The sequence below is a fragment of the Pelmatolapia mariae genome, linkage group LG2 (genome assembly GCF_036321145.2).
Source record: "Pelmatolapia mariae isolate MD_Pm_ZW linkage group LG2, Pm_UMD_F_2, whole genome shotgun sequence".
NCBI lineage: Eukaryota > Metazoa > Chordata > Actinopteri > Cichliformes > Cichlidae > Pelmatolapia > Pelmatolapia mariae.
In genome coordinates, this window is record NC_086228.1 from 38,422,795 (window position 1) to 38,445,214 (window position 22,420).

Genomic DNA, 22,420 nt, shown 5'->3' on the forward strand with positions numbered 1-22,420 from the left:
ATTCGACATGCTGATAGAACTTTGGGAGCACAGTCTTTACGTCGGCCTTATTAAAGTCACCTGCAATTATGTGAACACCGTCCGGGTGGGCCCGCCGCTGTTAACATGCTGGGAACTGATCTGATCTTTAGGCAGAAGTGCATGTAGCCTATTTATCTGACACAACGCCTCTGACACAGTCCCTAAATACTGGAGCTCCTAAGTTCACGTGTGGGATCATGTAACCTATCACATGACTGTGGGGAAAGCTTGAACGTGGCTTTTTCTAAATTACATTTTCTTCTCCTGAAATGTAAACTTTAAGCGGTGTTTTTGTAAAATACATTTCACAGCCCCTAACGTTGACAACAGCGCCCCCTGCTGTTTTTTGCTTTAACGTTTCATAAACTGCAGACATGTAAACGTCATGACGCAGCGTGCGCAGGGGGCGTGGCCTAACACCCGGTAGTAAAGTGCAGTCATCAGACTGAGTGAAAACAACATCAGCTCGATGTTTGCGTGACTCTCGCGGAGGCTTCAGCGCCTTTTTCCTGCCGTTTCCCCGGGGGAGAGACAGCCCTCGCACGCCGACACTCCGGCCTCTGTCCCGCTGACTCCCCGGCCTGTGTTCCCCTGAGTTCCCGGAGGAGGGCCTTCGGCAGCGGGCAGAGATGTGGATCCACCCGGAGGAGGTGCTGCTGGCCGGGGCTCTGTGGGTGTCCGAGCGGGCGAACCCGTTCTTCGTCCTGCAGAGGAGGAGGGGGCACGGCCGCGGAGGGGGGCTCTCCGGTGAGCTGGTATTTCAAACATTAGCTCTGCGGCAGATGGAATAATCGATTAGTGATCGATAAGCTGAAACTCGAAGATCCGAGGGTGTTTGCTGTTTTGTGAGTGGGTGATCTGCGGGTTAATCAGGCACGAGCAAAGATGGAGGCAAAGTTTGTCTACAGGGTAAAAATGCGGTTTGAACTTTAGCACACAGCAGCAAATTTCCACGTGATTGAACGTGATGCTGTGCAGCTAACCCTAACCCGGAGATCACCGTTAGCTCACACAGTGCTGTAAAATAACTGCCCGTCTGCCGTACCAACATGGCTGCTGAGTGACCTGCACACTCAGCCCACTTGCTGCTGTCTGTTAGATTTAACTGCGTGGATGTGTCTGAGGTGGAGGAGGTGGAGCTCCTGCAGATTGTGTTCATTCGTGGTGTGCAGAAAGTGACTTGCAGTTCGAAAACCAGCTGACAGGAAGTATGATTCATGGTCTGACCGCAGGATGCAAGAAAGGTCCTCAGGGGTCAGCTGACAGGAGCGTTTACTGTCCCGGTAATCGAGTTTGTTGGGCTGAAAGGTCACAGTGTTTTTAAAGGAGTGGGTGTGGACAGGTGGGAGGCCTGTTCAGCATATCACAGGTGTCTCATGAATTGTTCATAAGTGGCTGAAAGCATGGAGATGAAACAGGAAGATGAGCAGAGATGCAGCGAAACAAGAACATATACAGGGCTGGGGTGGCGGGTGGTTTCATCATCGCAGCAACGTGAGGAAGAAGGCCCACTGTCCAAGTGAAGGGTAAAGAGAAGAATCCGTCAGCTCCAGGAACAGAAAGGTTAGAGTTTGAAAGGGCTGAGCAGCTGTGGTTCAGCCTGCAGGACGAGGAGGAGGAGGTCTCACTGATGCTGCCACAGGGAGGTGCAGCAACGCTTCACATGGAGCCAGAGCATGGAGGAACAATCAGAGGTGAAGACCACACAGCAGCAGAGACCCACCCTGAGCTGAGGTGCGTGTGTGCTCAGTGTGGAGAGGATCCTCCATGAGGATCTTAATGTCGCAATTGGTTTAATTTGTAAATGAAAAGAATCTGTGGTCGGGGGGAGGGGCTGGTTTGACAAGGCTGCAGTAACGCCCAAGACGACCTGGGGCAGGTGATCGGGGAGAACAGGTGTGTCGCCCTGCACTGTATGTGTAGCTGGCTCAATGGGAGACAGTGCTCTCATAGAACGATGAATTCATATGTACGATATAACTAATTAAAAATTTTGAGTTTTTTTAAAATTGTGCTCAGCTGGTGGACGTGTGCATGAGGTCACCACTGAAATGATGAAACGATGCGTCAGAGTAACGACCTGGATGCTGCTGGGAGTTGGCTTAAGTCATTAAATGAATTATTTAATAGGTTTTCAGGTGCGAGTCCACCTGGGGAACCAGAGCAATCAGGGCCATAACAGTTTGACAGAGGACCAATCAGGTGTGACTTGCACTTGTAGTTAAATCGCAGACAGAACCATGACGTTAGACTGGAGATGTTTTTCCGCTCTGTGACCGTCTCTGAAACTCGGACCGACTCGGCTCTGACGTGTCCGAGCTCTGCCTTCAACAGCTGTTCAGTCAGAACAGAACCAATAACTGTCTCCCAAAACCAGAACCATGAAGGTCTGGAACAAGAAATGCTCTCTGATATGGTCCAAGTCCAGAACACCTTCAATCCAAACACTGATCAGATCCAGATAACTGCCTGAGTTGCTTCACCTGTCTGTCTCTGTGCAGGTCTCCTGGTTGGGACGCTGGATGTGGTTCTGGACTCCAGTGCCCGGGTAGCACCATACAGGATCCTGCTGCAGACTGCGGACTCTCAGATCTACTGGAACATCGCCTGTGGTGAGTGTCATTTCTGTTCATGTTTACAGGTAAACGTGTAGAAACACAAAGGCGGGAGTCATAAAGCAGAGCGGCGATGCGCTCGGGTTGATGCTTCCAGCAGTTTAACTCTCAGCCTTCGACCGCTGCTGTTAAAGAACTCTAACATAAAAAGTTGCTCGTCGTTTTGGTGTGACAGTCACATCCCCGAGGTGAGGAGACTCGCTGAGCCAGCTCACCTGCTGCAGAGCTTTTTCAGTCCAGTTTTATTTAAGAAGTGTGAAATCTCAGTAACAGCTGCCTGGAAAAAGCTTCATATTGTGAGGGAAGAACTCTACAATAGCTCGACGATTAACGGGCGTATTTTCCCCAAAGCTCCTGTTGGCTGGTCTGTTCCCATGTTGGCTTCAAAAGCATGTTTGTTTGTGGTGTCAGTGCTGCCGTCACAGTGTCACATGAACGCTGAGCTCAGTGATCACTGCCTCTGAGAGCCTCCAAAGAGTTGTGATGCATGAACCTCTTGTATTGACCTCCACTGTGACCTCAAACAGATGGAGAACATTTTGTCCTCAGTCTGCACAAAATATCTGCTGCCGTCGCTCGAAAAACCTCTGACTGGTGAGGGGGAGGATGTGACCTCTGACAGAAACTCACAAGTTCATCGTCACTGAGGTCGACACCATGGGCTGAGGATGTCTCCTGTCCAAAGATTGCCCAGATTATCCTTAACTTGATGATATCATAGTGGCTGTAAGCACGTTGCTTAAATTCAGTTAACGTAACCGTGACTCTGTGGTCCAGCTCCACTTTAACAGCTCGGGCTAAGATCTAAATCATTTCACAGATTTGTAGTTACCTGGTTAGCTCACCTGCAGCTTTCCTGGTGGACGGCACTAATCTAAGAAGCTAATATGAATTTCACTGAAGCAAAGGTCGTCGGCTTTCATTTGTAGTTTGCGTTCTTTGTTCTCGCGTAATGACATCACAGGCACTGATTGGCTGATTGTGTCAGGTGTGTAACACCTGGTTAAACCCTCAGCCGTGTCTTGCAGGTTCATCTAGGAAAGAGATCACTGAGCACTGGGATTGGCTGGAAGCCAATCTCCTCCAGACCATCTCCATCTTTGACAACGACGAAGACATCACCACCTTCGTCAAAGGAAAGATCTCTGTATGTCACCTCCTATTTGTTCAGGCTGTCTGTTTTTTGCTGTGTGCTGCTGCTGAGTGATGTCACTTCCTGCAGGGCATCATCGCGGAGGAGAACCGGTTAAAGCCCGGAGAGGAGCACGAGGAGGACAGCGGGAAGTTTCGGGAGGCAGAGCTGAAGATGAGGAAGCTGTTTGGCATGCCTGAGGAGGAGAAGCTGGTGAATTATTACTCCTGCAGCTACTGGAAGGGCCGAGTGCCACGACAGGGCTGGCTCTACCTGTCCGTCAACCACCTGTGCTTCTACTCCTTCCTGCTTGGAAAGGAAGGTACGAGCAGCCAATCACAGGCCAGCATTTAGTCTTGTTTTTACACTGAATGCTTTGTTGCTTAAAGCTCAAAGAGAGCGCTCAGACATAAAACAGCTGGATCATATACACCTGACTGAACAGCAGAGACCAAAGTTAGAGGATAAAGTCCTTATTTTTCTTCTCTTGTTGATGATTATGACGTGAAGGAATCGATTCTGTGGGCGTGTTTTACCAAGATTTGATATAAAACAACCAGGGCAGAACGTTTGAGTTGGTTCAGATCATAAAAACGACTGCACCCACAGGAAGTGCTGAGGTTTGTGTCTTGTGTGGCTTCAGGTCTTGCACATTCCTTCTTTGTGTGAGGTTGGTTTGAGCTCATTCCTGTCTCCGTCTCTCCCACACTTTGATATCTGGACCCGGATTCTTTGATTTTATCAGCTGTAGCTTTGTCCCCAGAGGTCTTCCAGGTTCTCTTGGGTTTGGATCAGGACTCTGGGTCAGCTGTGAGGATTGTGTTGTAAAATAACTGTCTGAAGGAAAGGACCCTGCTTCAGAGGAAGACCTGAAGCCACATAAGACACAAACCTCAGCACTTCCTGTGGGTGCAGTCGTTTTTATGATCTATCTGAACCAACTCAAACGTTCTGCCCTCACTGAAGGTTCTCCTCACATCAGCCTTTCCTGTTGTTCTCTTGATCGTAGAACGGGTCAGTGCAGAACATACACACATCCATTCATTTCCTAGCTTTTTTTTAATGCTTGTGTGCATTTGAGTCACGGCGGCAGCAGCCTGAGCAAAGTTTTCCAGTCCTGCTGAAACGTCCAGTGGAGGCTGAGGAGTGTGAGCCCCTGAACCTGATGTCCCCCTTCTTGTGAAAACTCCCAACCCTGTGCCTAGCAGGGGAACCTTTGATTTCTCCTTTGACCAATTTGCCACAGGAGACCTTATCAGGGGGATGAAAACCCACCACAACTGTGAACATTATATTTGTCTCATGTGGACCACTGTTGTGTTTTGGGGCTTTCTTTGATATCCCAGAAATCATCCTCTTTGAACAACCAGATTCAGGTTCATCTCTTCATTGTGAACAAACTTTTACAGATTACAGGTAACTCACCTTGGAGTCCAGGGAGCGCTTTTAAAGACCTTCTATCACTCTGTGGTGGCATCTGTCATTTTTTACAGTGTTGTATGTTGGAGCAGCAGTTTATCAGCAGCTGAGAGGAAGAGGTTGGATAAACTCATCAGGAAGGCCAGCTCTGTTCTGGGATGCACCCTGGACCCAGTGCAGGTGGTGGGAGACAGAAGGACTCTGGCCAAAATAACATCTCTGATGGACACAGTCCATGCATGGACCCCATGCATGTAAATGTTGCTGCAGAGCTCCTTCAGTGACAGACTGCTGCATCCTAGATGCATGAAGCTGCAGATCCTTCCTCCCTGCAGCTGTCAGACTGTACAATCAAAACTGCTCCCAACAAACACAGATGTTTACATCAGCGCTGTAACTGTAACTGCACTATTTTATCAAGCGATTCACACTATAACCAGGGTTAGCCTCTTATCTGTAGTTAATTTTATTTTATTTAATAACAGTAAAGTACTCAGTTTATAGTAACCATTGTCCTCGATGTAAATATGTAAAAATTGTGTATGTTTCTGTTCTGTGTCTTGTTTGTTTGTATATGTGTCTTTCTTGCTGCTGTTACACCCAAATTTCCCCTTGTGGGACAATTAAAGGATTCTTCTATTCTATTCTGTCCTATTCTATTCTTGACCAGGTAACAAAAACTCAAAGTGTCCTTCAGGGTCTTTTGTTTTCAGATTTAGGAGAACCTTGAATCAGAACTAGTAGTATGTTGAAAATGTCAGCAAACCTAGATTTGTCTCTACTTTTGGTCTCTACTGTAGAAACCTGTGCATTGTCTTAACCAGCTCTGCGTGCTGGAGCTTCTCCCAGCTGTCTTTATGTGTGAGAGGTGGGGTTTAGAAGCATTCAGAAGTTCTTTGTTGATGTCATCCTGTGACCTCTGACCTCAGTGACTCTGGTGGTGCCATGGACCGAGGTGACGCAGCTGGAGAAGAACGCCACCCTGCTGTTTCCAGAGAGTGTCCGTGTGAGCACTCGCGACACCGAACATTTCTTCTCAATGTTTCTCAACATCAACGACACCTTCAAGTTGATGGAGCAGCTCGCTAACATTGCCATGCGCCAGCTGCTCGACAACGAGGCATTTGCCGCCGACCTGTCGCTGCCCAAACCCAGCAAAACGTTGAAGAACGTCTCTGCGCTGAAGAGGTGTCCCTCTGTTTGCACCAGACGGGTTTCTTTTCCTTAAGTCTGTTTTCAGCACACTCTTGGTTACCATCAACATCTGTTTCTCGTCTGCAGGGATCTGGATGCCCGGGCGAAGAACGAGCGATACCGGGCGATGTTTCGGCTGACGCAGGAGGAGCGGCTCGACGGACACACGGACTGCACCCTGTGGACGCCGTTCGCAAAGATGCACGTTGTCGGACAGCTCTTCATCTCCAACAACTACATCTGCTTCAGCAGCAAAGAGGAAGACCTGTGTCAGCTCATCATACCCCTCCGAGAGGTGAGCTGGGTCAGCTGGTGCTGCAGGAAGTAGATGAGCTGGGGTCAGAGGTCACATGATGGCTACAACATCACATATTACAGAGTGTTGCAGATGAACACAAATACTTTCATACTGTGGTCATTTTACCCATCGTCCTCTGCAGGTCTCCATTGTGGAGAAGGCGGACAGCAGCAGTGTCCTGCCCTGCCCTGTCTCCATCAGCACCAAGAACAAGATGAACTTCCTGTTTGCCAACCTCAAAGACAGGGACTTCCTGGTCCAACGTATTTCTGACTTCCTGCAGCGAACGCCGGACAGCTCGTGGGGCGACACCAACCCGCTGTCTCAGATTAGTCACTTGGTATGTCCATCACAGCTCGTACCGTGGTTCAGCTGCTTTCACAGAGTCCTCATGGTTTTTGTTCTTGTCCTCAGGCGTCCTCCTCCGTACCCCCATCTTCTTCTCCAGGTTCTGAGTCCGTTCAGAAGGCACGCCATTACCACCCTGGCCTACCCACAGCCATCCAGGGTCTCCTGCAGCTCTACCACCGAGACGACCCAGAGGACCTGGGACCCAAAGCCGTGAGTACAGATCCGCTCAGTACTCAGCAGTACTGTCTAGGCAGTCCTGGTACTGACCTCATTTCCTCCCTCCTGCAGATGAGGGAGAAGATGAAGGAGGAGTCATGGAACATCCATTTCTTAGAGTTTGGTCGAGGCGTCTGCATGTACCGGACTTCCAGAACCAGAGAACTGGTCCTCAATGGGATACCAGAGCGCCTGAGAGGGGAGCTGTGGCTGCTGTTCTCTGGTTCGTGTTCACTCATCATCCATCCATGAATTTCTGTTTATGCTCATTTTCGCATACTCATCTGTCCTCTCGTCCATCCAGGAGCACAAAACGAGATGGCGACCCACCCTGGTTACTATGGTGAACTGGTGGAACAGGCCATGGGGCTATGCTCATTAGCTACTGAGGAGATTGAGCGCGACCTTCACCGCTCGATGCCTGAACACCGAGCCTTCCAGAATGAGATGGGCATTGCCGCCCTGCGCCGCGTCCTCACCGCATACGCCCACCGCAACCCGGGCATCGGATATTGCCAGGTACTCCCATAAAGCAAAATGAAACAGAAGCGTCGTGTTTCCCCATCAAGCTCAGCCGGGTGACTGAAACGACCCCCTGACACAGCTGATGAAGTCTGCACTAACATGATGTTTAAGAATGTGTAAGGCGTCCTGAGGTGGTGTCGGTTTGTTGTTTCTGACCATCTGTCTCCTCCACCAGGCAATGAACATCGTCACCTCTGTCCTGCTGCTCTACTGCACCGAGGAAGAGGCCTTCTGGCTGCTGGTGGCGCTGTGTGAGCGTATGCTGCCCGACTACTACAACACCCGAGTCGTAGGTCAGTAGGAGGCAGGGTCTCAGCACCAGAGTAGATCCATCCTCTGGTGGAGACGGGGGTCTGAGGAGTCCTCCGTAGGCTTGGGGTTAGTGACGTGGTTTCTGTATGTCCTGCAGGAGCGCTGGTGGATCAGGGGGTGTTTGAGGAGCTGACCCGGTCCTTCCTCCCCCTGCTCTATGAACACATGCAGGAGCTGGGGGTCATCTCCACCATCAGCCTGTCCTGGTTCCTCACCCTCTTCCTGTCTGTCATGCCCTTCGACAGCGCTGTCCTGTTGGTCGACTGCTTCTTCTATGAGGGCATCAAGGTCATCTTTCAGGTAGGTGTGCTGCTGGACCCAGGGACACCCACAGATCCATTATTTTGGATGTTGAATGAGATCGTGCTATTGCTGAATGACTTCCAGTCTCTAAATGTACCCGCAGGTGGCGCTGGCTGTCCTCCATGACAACATGGATGCCCTGCTCTCCTGTAGCGACGAGGGAGAGGCCATGACCATCCTGGGCAGGTACGAGTCCAGAGCCAGAATCGGCTCACTCCGAACTGTTCTGTGTATACCTGAGGAATAAATCCAACTTGTGTTGCAGGTACCTGGATAATGTGGTCAATAAACAGACGGTGGCTCCGCCCATCCCTCACCCGCACGCCCTGCTGACAAGTGGAGACGAGCCGCCGCCCGAAATCGACGTCTTTGACCTCATAAAGTCATCTTACGAGGTGATGCCGGAGTGGTGGTGGTGGTGGTGGTGGTGGGGGGGGGGGGGGGGGGTCACTAAGCTTTCTCACTGGGATAAATCCAGACGGATGACGTGAAGGTCACAACCTAGAAAAACAAACTACTTTATGTAGACAGCCAATAAAACGATCAGAGCTCTACGTTGTGACTGATGTTGGAAACGTAAATGTTTTCTAACATTTAATGAATTATTCTGCCTTAAGAACACGCCGCGAGCTGCCTTTGAGTTGCACGTTAGGTCTTCAGCTGCAGGAGGCAGGGCCACAAACCATAAACCCCACAGAGCCAAACACACACGGAGTACAAGAGGAACGAATCAGCGGCTAACACATCAGGACGGTTAGCCCCGTGGGGTCCACCTCACACTAAAGCTTTGGTGCTGCTCCAGCGAAGCGATTCTCATGGACTTTTTCATTCCAAGAGTACAAATAAAATATTCACCGTTAACTTAACTGGCTGAAAGTCAGCTGTCACATTAAGGGCTGTGGTTGTGACCTTTCAATATGAAGCACCTTGAGGCCACTGTTGTTGTGATTTGGCACTGTGTGAAAAAACCTGAATCGAAAATAGAGTTGAATAGATGACGGTCTGCACCTAGACAGAGACCCTCAAACACCACTGTTGGGTTTTTGTACTGAACATGAACTGTTGTTGGGCTTAATGCACCCAGAGTGGACTGTAAAGCTCTGTGGGTGGTCTAACAGTCCACACTACCTGCTGAGAGCGGTCTTTCTCGTTCCCCACACGAGCTGATGGATCTTCCTCGGCTGGTTGATGAGCAGGTTTGGTGATGCAGGAAAGATGTTTGTGATGAAAGGCGTCCCCTTCTCTCTGAGGTAACTGCAGCTTCTTCTTCTCTGTGCAGAAGTTTGGCAGTCTGCGCTCTGATGTCATTGAGCAGATGAGGTTCAGGCAGAGGTTAAAGGTCATCCAGTCCCTGGAGGACACTGCCAAGAGAAGTGTGGTGGGTGTTTTCACGAGCTTATACAGCGCGTTAATGAAGACATTGAGCTCACAGGTGTGTGTGTGTGTGTGTGTGTGTGTGTGTGTGCGTGCAGGTGAGAGCGATGATGACTGAGTCAGCCTTCAGTATTGAAGAGCTGGAGGAGCTCTACTGTCTGTTCAAGGTGAGTTCATGTTTGTCACATGGTTCCTGTGCTGACCTGGTGTTCAGGTGTGACATAAACCAAAAACATTTTTTCACCGATTCTGTTAGAAAGTGTTTCAGCAAACAGGACGAAACCTCCTCATGGTCCTGCAGGCTGATCCAGAGCTGCTCAGCCTTTTACCCTCTACTCTTTCTGCTCCTGGGTGCTCTGAGTTTGCTCTGTGAGGCAGCGAGCCTTCTCGGAGGGTCTTCCTCACTTGCTGTATGCTGCGATGAAGGAAAGCTCCCCTTTTGATGTTCTTGTTTCTGCTTCTGGACCAAAGTGTTGATGTGTCCTTTCCCGATGTTCTCATTGTTCCCGTCTAACAGTAGCTTCCATCACGTCTGATCACTTATGAGATGTGAGATAAGAGATGATGGTGTAACCCGCGCCTGTTTATCAGACAGGAAGTGACCTTGTTTTTGTGTGACCCTGCAAGAGTCAGAACTTCATTTTTTCCTTTTTCACGTGCTCTACCTGTATGTTCAAGCATGTCACTGCCTCTAACCCCGCCTCCTTTTTTGTCCATCCCGCCGATCCAGTCCAAACACATGACCAGCTGTTACTGGGGTTCCAGCAGCTCTGCCGCTGAGCGTCACGATCCCAGCCTGCCGTACTTGGAGCAGTACCGCATCGACCCGCTTCAGTTTCGTCAGCTCTTCGTCTCGCTCGCTCCCTGGGTCTGCGGAGGCCACAACCCAACGCTGTCGGCCCGCCTCTTCAGGCTGCTGGACCAGAACCAGGATGGGCTAGTCAACTTTAAAGAGTTCATCACCGGACTGAGTGAGCCCAGATTACAGCCTCTGATTGCATATCCAGATCATAGATTAGTGATCTAAATGACAGATTACAGATCTAGATTAGCACTTCAGAAAATAGATTACAGATCGACAATCCAAAGTACATATTATATCTTACAGGTCAAGATTAGAGCTTCAGGTTGCAGAGCTCCACAGGTCTTAGTGTATGTTTGTTTTGCAGGTGGGATGTATCACGGGGACATGACGGAAAAACTGAAGCTACTGTACAAGCTCCACCTACCTCCAGGTAACACAGCTCACCTGTACAGGTGAGTGTAACCCTGAATCATGAGATCAGCTCTTCCTTATTCTGCACTGATCCGGTTTTGGTCCTGATGAATTCTGTAACCCGCTGGCCGTGACGTCAGAGGTTCCAGCCTTTACACTGCCAGATTTTGGGGCCAAACCCAGCGTGGTGGACCAGGTGTGAATGGGGTCGAAGTCGGGTTTTGGGTGTCAGGATCGGGTTTTGGGTCTCTGTGGGGTCTCCTGGTTTTGAAGGCTGGTAAATGGAGAGCTGGTGAGAACTGAATGGATCAAAGACTGAACCACAGGTGGAGAACCTGCGACTCACCTGCTGCTTGTTTGTTGTAGCTCTGTGTCCGGAGGAGGCGGAGTCTGCTCTAGAGGCCACGCAGTTCTTCACCGAGGAGGAACCTCGAGGTGAACGCACACACACGCACACACACACACACACACACACACACACACTCCTTGATCCTGGATCTGTTGTCACTTCCTGTTAAAATGGAGTTCTTCCTCCCTGCTGCTCAGAGAGGATCCTGTGGTTGTCGGTAATCGCTGAGTCTGCGTGAAGCTTAACTCAAACTGATCAATCTGCATGAACAAACCTTGGATTAACACACCTGAACATTTCACTCTGCTTCTCCTTCCTCTTTTCCTTCTTCCTCTTCCTGTGATGTTTCCTTCCAGAAGCTTCCTTCTTCTCTGATCAGAATGCATTGCGGCAGCAGGAAGTGACACCAGGTTTGTGTCTGCTTGGTTTGAGGGTTAGGGACGTTGCTCTGCTGCCAAGTTATTCTAATGTTTTTCTCGTGTTTTTGTGATGATGATCATAACATTAGCAAATAATTTGAAAATTTCTGGCTAAGCTATCAGGTGAATTCCCCAGCGTTAGCTAAACTTAGAAGACCGTCAGCTCAGGATTGAATTTAACCTGGAAAATGAGGTTGTGGTGACCTCATCCATCTTTAGACCGTCTGTTCCATTCTCACATTTAACCCCAAAGTTTGATAATGAGGATGATGATGATCTCTATCTGAACAGGTGAGGAGCCAAAAGATGGAGACAGTGAGGAGAAAAAAGGTAATTTGAGCTCCGTGACTCGAGTCTTTAAGGAGGAGGAATCACTCTGAGGCTTGACCCAATCATTTGACCCCTGACCTTTGGTCTGTTTTAGAGGTGAAGGACTACAGGTACTACCTGAGGATGTGGGCCAAGGAGAAGGAGACCAAGAGAGAGACCATCAAAGACCTGCCGAGGATGAACCAGGTGAGCCTGTGAGGTGTCACACCGTTTTTTACAGACACAAGTGTGACACGCAGGTAGCAAGGATGGTTCAAACCAGGAATCTAAGGGGGTGTTACAGGCAGCATGCACCTGGACAGGTCGCCACAGAGAGACTGATTAATTTTAATAAAATTAATAAGTGTTTTATTTCTTAGTCCTCGTGGGGAGAGGAAGCCACAAACAAGCATACCTGTAAAATATCCTGTACACCTGTGTGTCTGTTATTGTATATATTAATGTGTGTGTGTGTGTGTGTGTGTGTGTGTGTGTGTGTGTGTGCGCGCGCAGGAGCAGTTCATTGAGTTGTGTAAAACTCTGTACAACATGTTCAGCGAGGAGGCTCTTGAGCAGCAGCTCTATCACGCCATCGCCACGGTTGCCAGTTTGCTGCTGCGCATCGGCGAAGTGGGCAAGAAGTTCAACAACGGCACCAAGAAGCGCGAGACCACGCCACAGACCTCGCTCTCTGCTCAGACCCCGCCCCACAGCCCTCAGGGGGAGGAGGAGGGGCCCGGTCACGGGGCGTCTGGTGAGTCCGAGGTGTGCCGAGCTTTGGCCGACGCCCAGCTGGAGGTGGTGGCGGCTCAGATGTCCGACGAGGAAACAAAAGATGATGCGTCGGTGTCTTCGTATTCGGTGGTGAGTGCCGGCTCGCTGCAGTGCGAGGATATCGCTGAGGACACGGTGCTGATCAGGGGCGGCGAGCAGAGGCAGGGTAGCGTGCTGGATACGGATTGGTCGATCACCTTTGAGCAGGTGTTGGCTTCGATGCTGACAGAGCCGCCGCTTGTCGACTACTTTGAAAGGAAGAGGAACATCCAGGTCAAAATGGCCGCCTGCAAGGCTCAGCGGGCAGTGGAGCGCCAAATTAGCTCCGCCTCCGACCATGAACTTACGCAGCATTCTACCTGAGCACCTCCCTCACCTGTCCATGTGCACCATACAGGTAACTGATGTAATCAGCTAAGTGGATCATGTGACTGGAGCCTCTCTGATGTTACAGTGACTCTGATTGGCTGGCAGGTCCTGCAGATTAAACTTCCTGTTTCAGTGTCCATGTGTTTCAGATCTTATCGATTAGAGACAATCTGATCAATCAATAAGCGCATTGATCTGTTAAAGGTCTGCATTTCCTTTAGATGTTTCACAATAAAAGCCTTTATATTGTGACTGAGGTGTTTTACTGTGAAGGAGCTGGAGGAAGTGTCCCACACCGCTGTATAGATTCATCTTTATTCATCTTTTGAATTATTCATTGATCAGCTCCTGTGTCTCTGCAGGACCAATCAGTGAACAGGAAACAGAAACAGATAAATGCTTGGTGAGCTCACCTGTAGAAGACTCAAACACGTGTGAGTTGCATCAGACTTTTATTGTGAAATAAAGATTTATAATCAGTACTAATGGTTTATAATCAATAACGATAAAGACGCCATATTTCACCAGGTGTGTTTACACCTGGACTCTTACTTTGAAGCCTTGTTTGTTCTCCCCACTGCCTGTGTGATGACATCACTCTGTTGGTGATGATGTCATCGTGTTTTTATGTGTTTGACCTGATTTTAAACTCACTGTGTTGATCTGTTATTCATCTGTTGTTCTAATAAATACTGGAGGAAGTTCTTACGCTGCCGTGTCATCTTTGAGAAATATGTCATCTTTTAAAGCCGCCCCTCCCTGAGCCTGGTTCTGTTGGAGGTTTCTTCCTGTTAAAAGGGAGTTTTTCCTTCCCACTGTCGCCAAAATGCTTGCTCATAGGGGGTCATATGATTGTTGGGTTTTTCTCTGTACCTATGAAGCGCCTTGAGGTGACTTTTGTTGTGATTTGGCGCTATATAAATAAAATTGAATTGAATTAAAGGGTCGGTGCAACATATGACAGGCTCAAAGGTCAGAGGTCGTCTCGTGCTTCATCGTCTTACTTCAGGTTTATAAGATTCTTATTAATGACACAGTAACACTTTCAGAAAAGACGTTTAAAGTAGATTACTTTTGATAAACTGGTGAGCAGGTGTTTGTAGGTTCATGTGACCTCTGACCTCAGCACTAATGCAGGAAGTGACACACTTTTTCAGAGCACGGGAAAATCGTTACCTGCAGTTTTGCTGATAATCTGCTGAGCCAAACTTCACCTGATAAAGTAAAACGAGATGTCAGACTCACCTGTGCACCAGGTAAGGTCACACGCTGATATTTTGTTCTACTAGACTCATCCTGGAGCGTGATTGGATGGATTCAGCTCTCAGTCGAAGGCATGCGATATTGCTGCTAATGTCACTCTAGGATCCTTGGCTTGGAAAACCCTGTTTTAAACAAATATTCTCTTTTTTTCATTTATTTTGTTTCCTTAATCTGCTGATTTCTGGTTTGGTGTTCCTGTTCCAATTCCCTTAATTACTCATTTCGTGTTCTGTAGGCCTCTACAGAGGCTGAGCCTGTCTGTGGTTTCTTCCTCTTAAAAAGACGTTTTTCCCATGATCAGTAGTCTTACAGTCTAAAGGACTTTGAGGTGACTGCTGTTGTGATTTGATGCTGTATAAATTAAATTTAAAGGGTCCACTATAAAACCTGTGTATATTATTGAGATTTTTCCTAGACACTACATTAAGTCCTCAAACTAACAAGGCTGCTTTTGGGGACGGCATCGTCATGTGTCCCAGTTAAATGAATGTTTTCAAATGTGAGGCGCAGACGTATGGGCTCAAAATGTGGTCATAAATATTTTGTACTTGTAAATCAGGATTTGTATGTGTAAAAAAGATTTGTATGTGTAAAAAAGATTTGTGTGTGCGTAAAAAAGATTTGTGTGTGTGTAAAAAAGATTTGTGTGTGCGTAAAAAAGATTTGTGTGTGGACTTAGCCAAAAACCCCCTGCAAGTTACACGTACGAATTTTGACCCTATTTTTCTTCCTTTCATCTGATTGGTCAATGTCATGTCAATCACAAATGTAATAATCCAATCAGAGAACAGATGGGTTTGGCTGTCGGAGGGGCACTTTTTTGAACTGCAGGTCTTTGAAGGGTGATACAGTTTGAAGCTGGAGGATCTCTATATAAATATCCGATAGCAGCTAGGTCGCTAACTTTCAGCAGCTGTTGAAAGGATAAAGTTGTGGTATGTCAGTGGTTAGAAATACCATCATTACTTTAGGATTAGTTTAACACAAAGTCAGGGCTGACCCGGGACCATTGCTGTGAGTCACAGTGCGCAGCATAAAGGTCCTTTCACATCGAACGCAGCATGTGCTGCTAATGCTAACTGCTAACTAAAAGCAAAGGATCCAGAATTTGTTGCGCTGGCTGCTGGGCTCTGTGGGTTTTTGCAGCAGCTCTACCTGTACTAGATGCACCTGCTCCTTGTCGTTTCTATCTCTGACTTTATGTCCTCTACAAGAGTTTCGTTTCTTTTTTTTTGCTAGTTCTTCAAATGTTCAATAAAAACATGTATGCTAATTCATAAGGAAGAAAGCTTTGTAATGAAGACTGTCATTTCCAAAACACTGCCCTCCCCCCGCGGTCCGCAGCGCTGTTGAAAAGGCTGTGGAAGTCCCTGTACTAAGCACGTAGACCTGTGACACAAAAATCACCAAACTCAGACGACCACAGACTGTTTTCCTTCGTGGTGATGAAGGAAAACGCTGGGTTGGCATGTAAAAGGGCATTTATTCCCTTCAAAGACCTGCAGTTCAAAAAAAGCGTCCCTCCGACAGCCAAACCCATCTGTTCTCTGATTGGATTGTTACATTTGTGATTGACATGACATTGACCAATCAGATGAAAGGAAGAAAAATAGGGTCAAAATTCGTACGTGTAACTTGCAGGTGTTTTTTTGGCTAAGTCCACACACAAATCTTTTTTACACACACACAAATCTTTTTTACACATACAAATCTTTTTTACGCACACACAAATCTTTTTTACACACACACACAAATTCTTTTTACACATACAAATCCTGATTTACAAGTACAAAATATTTATGACCACATTTTGAGCCCATACAGACGACATTAGCATGTAAATGGCCTGCATTTGTATAGCGCTTTACTCAGTCCCTGAGGACCCCAAAGCGCTTTACACTACATTCAGTCATTCACACACTGTAGCCACAGCTGCCCTGGGGCGCACTGACAGAGGCGAGGCTGCCGGACACTGGCGCCACCGGGCCCTCTGACCACCACCAGTAGGCAGTAGTATTGCCCAAGGATATTTGGCATGCAGCCAGGAGGCAGCCTGGGATCGAACCACCGACCTTCTGATTAGTGGCTGACCTGCTCTGCCATCTGAGCTACAGCCACCCCGAGCAAGCAGCCATATTCTGCTAATACTAATTAGAAGACCACGTACGCCTGACATGTGACTGGGAGCTGAGCCCCTCGAGTCGCCCCCGAAGCACGTCATCCTCCGGCCTGCAGGGGGCGCGCTTACTGTGGCCGCTACTGCTGTCACGCAAGCTGTGACGTGGACGCGGGTTGAAACAGACCCGCGAAAACTGAACAGACCGGACGGACACCGGAAGCAACGGGACCGTGGGGCCATGGGTCAGGAGTTTCACGTCGTCAGGTGTTTCCGCTGTCAGAGCTTCCAGGTGCAACAGGTGAGCGCGGACAGCGTGAGGCTAACAAGCTAACAGGGTTAGCATGCAGGTGCTTTTCTCAGCCTGGAGAACTCTGGGTAATCAGAGTATTTATTAGTAACGGAGCCGTTCTCAGACGGCTCACACTGACGTCACAGTGAACGCGCGCTGTTTGTAACATGAAGTCATCATCAGTGATTGTGGACAAAACATTAGGCACCCGTATCCACGCTCACCTGTGTGACGCCAGAAAATGAAAGTCACCTGAGGTGCTACTGTGGCGCTGACACGCGACCTCCTAACTGACGCTATCCCAGCAGACTGACGCTAAGATTAGCATCAGCTAGCCCTGCAGGGTTTTTTTTATTGTCAAACAAAATAACAATTAAAGCGCTTATTTTATATGTCAACAAAAAGTTACATACAGGTATAAGTGGTTAAGGACAAAGCAGTCGTCGAGCAAAGAACATTTAAAGAACATTATAGGCCAGAAGTACCATAAAGCAGCATACAAGTACAGTCAGGTGACCTGTCATACAAAAGTAAAAAACAAAAGTACGCACATACAATCTAGCTACATCAATTAAAAAGCTGGATCAAAAATTCAAGTAAGGTGTGAGCTTTATTTAAGTTACACGTGTCTAATGAAGCCTTCCACAGCAGGATTTCATATTTAAAGCCAGCAAAAATCAGAGTAATTTCCCGAGAAGCGACATTTGTGAATGAAAAATGTTGCGACTGTAAATAAGTTGTTGATCCCAAATTCTATTTTTTTTTTGTTTGTTTGTCGGCCAAATAATAATAATTACTTGAAAGGTTAGAGAAGGGCAGTCAATATTTGTAGAGGTTAACCAGTACTGAAAATCATCCCAAAAAGATCTGGAACTTTCACATGAATAAAAAAGATGCTCTGTAGTCTCAATATCAGTATTGCAGAAAGTGCTTGTATCTATATTGAATTTCTTGGTAAGATAGTCATTGGACGGATATATGGCATTTAAAATTTTAAAGTGATTTTATTTTGCTTTAGGTGGAATTGGAAAAGAAAGATACTTAGTCAAAAACTTTGAATTATAATCTCTAAATTTTTTTTTTTTTTTTTGAGAAGGGAAAAGTTGTTTGGTGAGAATTGTCCTTAAAAATTTATTATTGCGTGCCTTTCCTTTAAATTGGCGATCATCGATTATTAAGGACACAAATTATAGAGGAAGAATAGGTTAAACTGGCCAGCCATCTGAATCATTGCAGGGGGAATGGCTTTCACAACTTTAATGAATTTACTTTGAGTACATGATATGCCATATTTATCTATGAATTTGTTATATGTTAACATCCATTGAACCATCAATTGCTTCAAAATCAATCGCATTCAAACCTCCTTCTTCAAATGACTTCACTATAATCATTCTTCCTAATATAATGTTGCTTGTTTCTCCAAATGTAATTGAAATTAATTTGATTTATATTATTGATTAGGACCCGGCCCACGTAGACCGCGAAGGTCGGGTCCTCCAAAGGATGCAGTCTACATTTTGGGACACAGCTAGTGAGTGAATACTGTGAAAACCATTAGCGGGTGATCAACACAGAGTGTGCTTGCGTGAAGATTACACTATGAATTAAGTTATCTAGAAGTTTGAATTAAATTGGGGACGCAGATAAGCTACACAAAAACACCACTGTGTGTTAGAACAGGAAGTGATACTCTACCCCAGAGAGAGCGAACACCAAGTGACAGCACCACCCTTACAGTGTAAACACTCCAACACTTTACATAGGCTAGGGCACTGATATTAACAGCTGATCGTTTATCAATAATGCTACAGATCACAATAACAATCACGGATAACGATCAGAAGATCAATAAGAGGTCCATTCATTTCTGTGCCCTATGTTTTGTCTGACAGGTGAAGAAGGCGAGAAAGTGGAGCTGTAAACTGTGTGGAGAGAAACAGTCATTGCTGAAGGTCAGAATCTATCAGTCGCTTTATCAATAACAATATCATCAATTCATGCTTTTATTTTTTAGTTCTAAACCTTATATTGATCTGTAATCATTAACAAACAGAAGGAAAACACCTGTTGACTCTGTTCACTCGTACCCTACTGCTTTGAATAACATTTATTGCTGTACTTTCTGTTCTCTGGCTAGTCTTCGTGGGTGTCACGCAGGATGGTTCATGGGTATCATTAATGTATAAATAGAGCTGGGCGATATAAGATTTTTTCATATCACGATATGTTTTTTTCATTTCAGGCGATAACGATATATATCACGATATAAGCCAAATAACTATATTTGTAAGATTTAAATGTGCCGTTGCTCACAAGTAAAATGTGAAATAATCAGCAGCTTGTCTTGAATTTAATATTTATTTCCCATAATAAGTTCAACAGGGTAGATGTACTTAAGGAACATGAGACTTTTTCAGATAAATAAAGGCAAATATTGCAAACTACACAAAAGGCAGCCGCTAAAGCGTTTAAGTTTCAAAATAGAACAAACAAAACTTAGAAACAAAATATTAATTCTAAAAATAAATCTTAGTTTGTTTTACAGAAGAACAGACAAAATTGACTAACTTTTGTCAATATCAAATAAACTGAGAACTAAAAGGAAATTTTCAATCTCTCCTTGTTGTAGAGCTTTCTGAACTTTCTGAATCCTTTATCATCTGCAACTGAAAATAGTTGTGGATGATTACTCTACCTTTCTAATGTGACGTTGTTGTCCCTGGCTCTCTTTCCCTCCCGCTCTGTTCCTGTGCTACTGTGAGTGTAACTACCGCCCCTCCCCCATCTGCCCAGCGCAAAGCACAAGGCTCGCGTGCGGAATGAAGCGGGAAAAAAATGCGAGAGAGAGGGTGAGAGAAGGAAAGAAAAAACCACCACGGCTCGCGATAAGGAGCCGGCTCGCGTCGTACACGTCAAAGATCCGGCTCTAAGAGCCATTTCATTCGCGACCGACACATCACTACGAAATACCTTCGCACTACGAACTTCTATGGCCCTTCCATTCGACACTCTCTCCGGCATTGGAACCATCATGTGTTTTCTCTTCGGTAACCTGGTCACCCACGCTCTTGGTTGATTTTTCTCTAGTCGGCACACTCATTCCCTCCATTACCCGGGCGGCACGGCGGCTGGCTGCTTCCCAAACAACTACACATGCGCGGCTTGGCACTTGTGCTGTACGTAACAAGTCACGTGACGGGACGCTGCGGCTGTGATTGGTTCGGCTCTGTGCTACTTAATTTGGATTGGCTGTTCTTCTTTTCTTTTCTTTTTAAGAGAGCAAGAGAGAGACGAGGTCTATCGCAATAGTTTAATTTTTCTATCGAGAAAAAGTTATTTCGCAATACATATCGTTATCGTTCTATCGCCCAGCTCTATGTATAAACTGTGTTTCTTATCAATCAGAGGACACGTTACATAAACAGCTCAGTGTGAGGACGTCATTGCATTCACCAGCCTGCTCTTAGTTTATCCTCTGACTGATCGATAGTCTCGTCTGATTGATCGGTAGGAGTTTGGGCGGGGCAATGCGGCAGACTGCAGACGTCGCGTTCAGAAACTAAACGCCATGAGAGGAGCCATGATGGAGGAGCAAGAGCGCCGCACTTGGTCACTATGGTAACCAGATTTCAGTTCTACTGTGTTGTAGCCCCGCCCTCTTTTAACACCGGCAGGTGTTCACAGGTCTTTCCCGTTTACAGGGAGCAGGAGCAGCAGGAGGAGCAGCAGGAGGACGAGGAGCAGACAGATGAACCGGTGAGCCGCTGGAGCAAATACTTGGACACACCTGAGGAGGTGGAGCAAGACGATGAGGCAGAGCCTGAGGAGAAGGATTTAGGAAATCGAAGGCAGCTCCATGGCATCAAGATGACTGACAGGTGAATGTTGACAGGTGTTGTTGGAGGCATCATCATCATCACAGGCATGAATGTTAGGGTAAGGAACTGTTGAATTAATTTAGGATCGTCTCTGATCCTCTGGCTCAACTTAGTTACTGAAAGATTTAAGTCAAGTCAGCTTTGTTTGTACAGCATGTTTAAATGTTTTGGCCAGAACAGAATGACGATAAAAGAACTACAGGAACACCTGTACAAGCATCAGCTGGATAGTCATCTGGTAGATCTTCGGAGGATCCAGGTTTCAAGCCTCGCCATGATCCTGTCATTCAGGTCCTCTCACAGCTATCCTTCTTCCATCCCACTTGGGGCTTGGTACCCAATCTCAGCCTGTTGTCCTGGCTCAACCTTACCGTAGCATGTGTGTTGTACCCTAACATGTGAATGTTGGAACACTGAGCTTCTAGTTGTTTCAATTCAATAAGATTCAAGGAAACCGTCTCTGCTGGGGTTACCGCCTTCATCTTTATCTGTGGGGTGGCTGTAGCTCAGGAGGTAGAGCAGGACGCCTACTGATCGGAAGGTTGGTGGTTTGATCCCTGGCTCCTCCATGCCAAGTATCCTTGGGCAAGATACTAACCCCAAGTTGCTCTCCGATGTATCCATCGGAGCGTGAATGTTGTTAGAAAAGCACTCAGTTTAGAGTCAGTGCTTGTGAGAATGGGTGAATGGGGAGAGTAGAAAAGCGCTATATAAGAATCAGTCCATTTACCATGTCATGTCTGCAGTAGGTTTGAGTAGCCTACCGGGGGGGTGGGGTCTAGCATAGGAGGCTTACTGGATACAAACACCCCCGGTGGGAATTGAACTTGTGATTCCTGCTCCAAAGGCGTGTAGTCTTACCACTACGTTATCCAGCTGCTCTCTCTCTGTATACATAGAGGAAGACACGTTAAACTGCCAGAATGATGGCAGAGGCTTGTTGAAGCATGGGGTCGATGTGGAACTTGCTAAGGAGCATTAAACCAAATATCAGTGGAGGTTTGCGTACATATTTGAGCCTGTGTGGATCAGAGAAAATCCCACATAAATTCAGACTTGTTTTTAAAGACATTTGGAGGAACAGCAGTTCATTACTCATTCATGATGAGTGGCTCACAAAGTGTTTTTAGAGTTCAGCATCACTAATCACTCTGACATCATCGCTTTGACCTGTGACAGGAAGAGGAAGCGAGCTGAGGAAGCAGGACCAGAGGATGTCCACACATCTGAACAGGTAAACGGAGCTGCTCACCTTCAGCGCTCAGACCTATGACCTTCAGACTGTGAGACGAGCAGAATGCCTCCTCGTCATGTACTTGACCTTTAACCTTTGCTCTTCTCTGCAGCTAAACTGTGTGAAACTCAAAACACCTTCAACCATGAACACCTGTAGCCCCACCCTCTTCACCACCAGGTGGGCTCATTTCCTCAGCCCTGACTCAAAGGTGCAGGAGGGGGAGAAGACTGCAGTTCGTGAGTGGAGTCAGTCTGTAAGCGGTGTCACTGCTCCCTCCTGCTCTGGAATAATCAGCAGGCCCCGCCCTCTTCTTCCTGTTACCTCCATGTTCGACAGCGGCGAGGAATTTAACTTTGACGACGACTTCCTTGTTAAACGTCTCCCGGAGTAATTGTGCATTTGTTTGTTTCTAAAGAGGAGACTGACAGACTGTGA

The 22,420-nt window shown here is 47.1% G+C and overlaps 2 protein-coding genes across 5 annotated transcripts; both read left to right on the forward strand.

Annotated features, from left to right (window-relative positions):
* Window positions 1-284: 284 nt before the first annotated feature.
* On the forward strand, window positions 285-13,904 carry LOC134646381 (TBC1 domain family member 9B). Of its 4 annotated transcripts, none has more exons than XM_063500275.1 (23): window positions 285-768; window positions 2,523-2,633; window positions 3,665-3,783; window positions 3,859-4,090; window positions 6,117-6,375; window positions 6,469-6,676; window positions 6,822-7,019; window positions 7,094-7,240; window positions 7,319-7,469; window positions 7,551-7,765; window positions 7,947-8,064; window positions 8,181-8,383; window positions 8,490-8,572; window positions 8,652-8,781; window positions 9,666-9,764; window positions 9,859-9,927; window positions 10,491-10,731; window positions 10,930-10,995; window positions 11,343-11,411; window positions 11,685-11,735; window positions 12,036-12,074; window positions 12,169-12,260; window positions 12,567-13,904. In XM_063500275.1, exons 1-23 carry the CDS (start codon window positions 651-653, stop codon window positions 13,188-13,190), a joined length of 3,642 nt encoding a protein of 1,213 aa, XP_063356345.1. In that variant the 5' UTR covers window positions 285-650; the 3' UTR covers window positions 13,191-13,904. The 4 variants fall into 4 exon arrangements, with proteins under 4 accessions (XP_063356345.1, XP_063356353.1, XP_063356361.1 ...); XM_063500266.1 differs by having other exon boundaries at window positions 287-768; window positions 11,682-11,735; XM_063500283.1 differs by lacking the exon at window positions 11,685-11,735.
* Window positions 13,905-16,653: 2,749 nt separating this feature from the next.
* On the forward strand, window positions 16,654-22,419 carry mrnip (MRN complex interacting protein). The gene is made up of 6 exons (XM_063500309.1): window positions 16,654-16,876; window positions 18,763-18,822; window positions 20,382-20,488; window positions 20,572-20,748; window positions 21,928-21,982; window positions 22,095-22,419. Exons 1-6 carry the CDS (start codon window positions 16,817-16,819, stop codon window positions 22,374-22,376), a joined length of 741 nt encoding a protein of 246 aa, XP_063356379.1. The 5' UTR covers window positions 16,654-16,816; the 3' UTR covers window positions 22,377-22,419.
* The last annotated feature ends 1 nt before the right edge of the window (window position 22,420 follows it).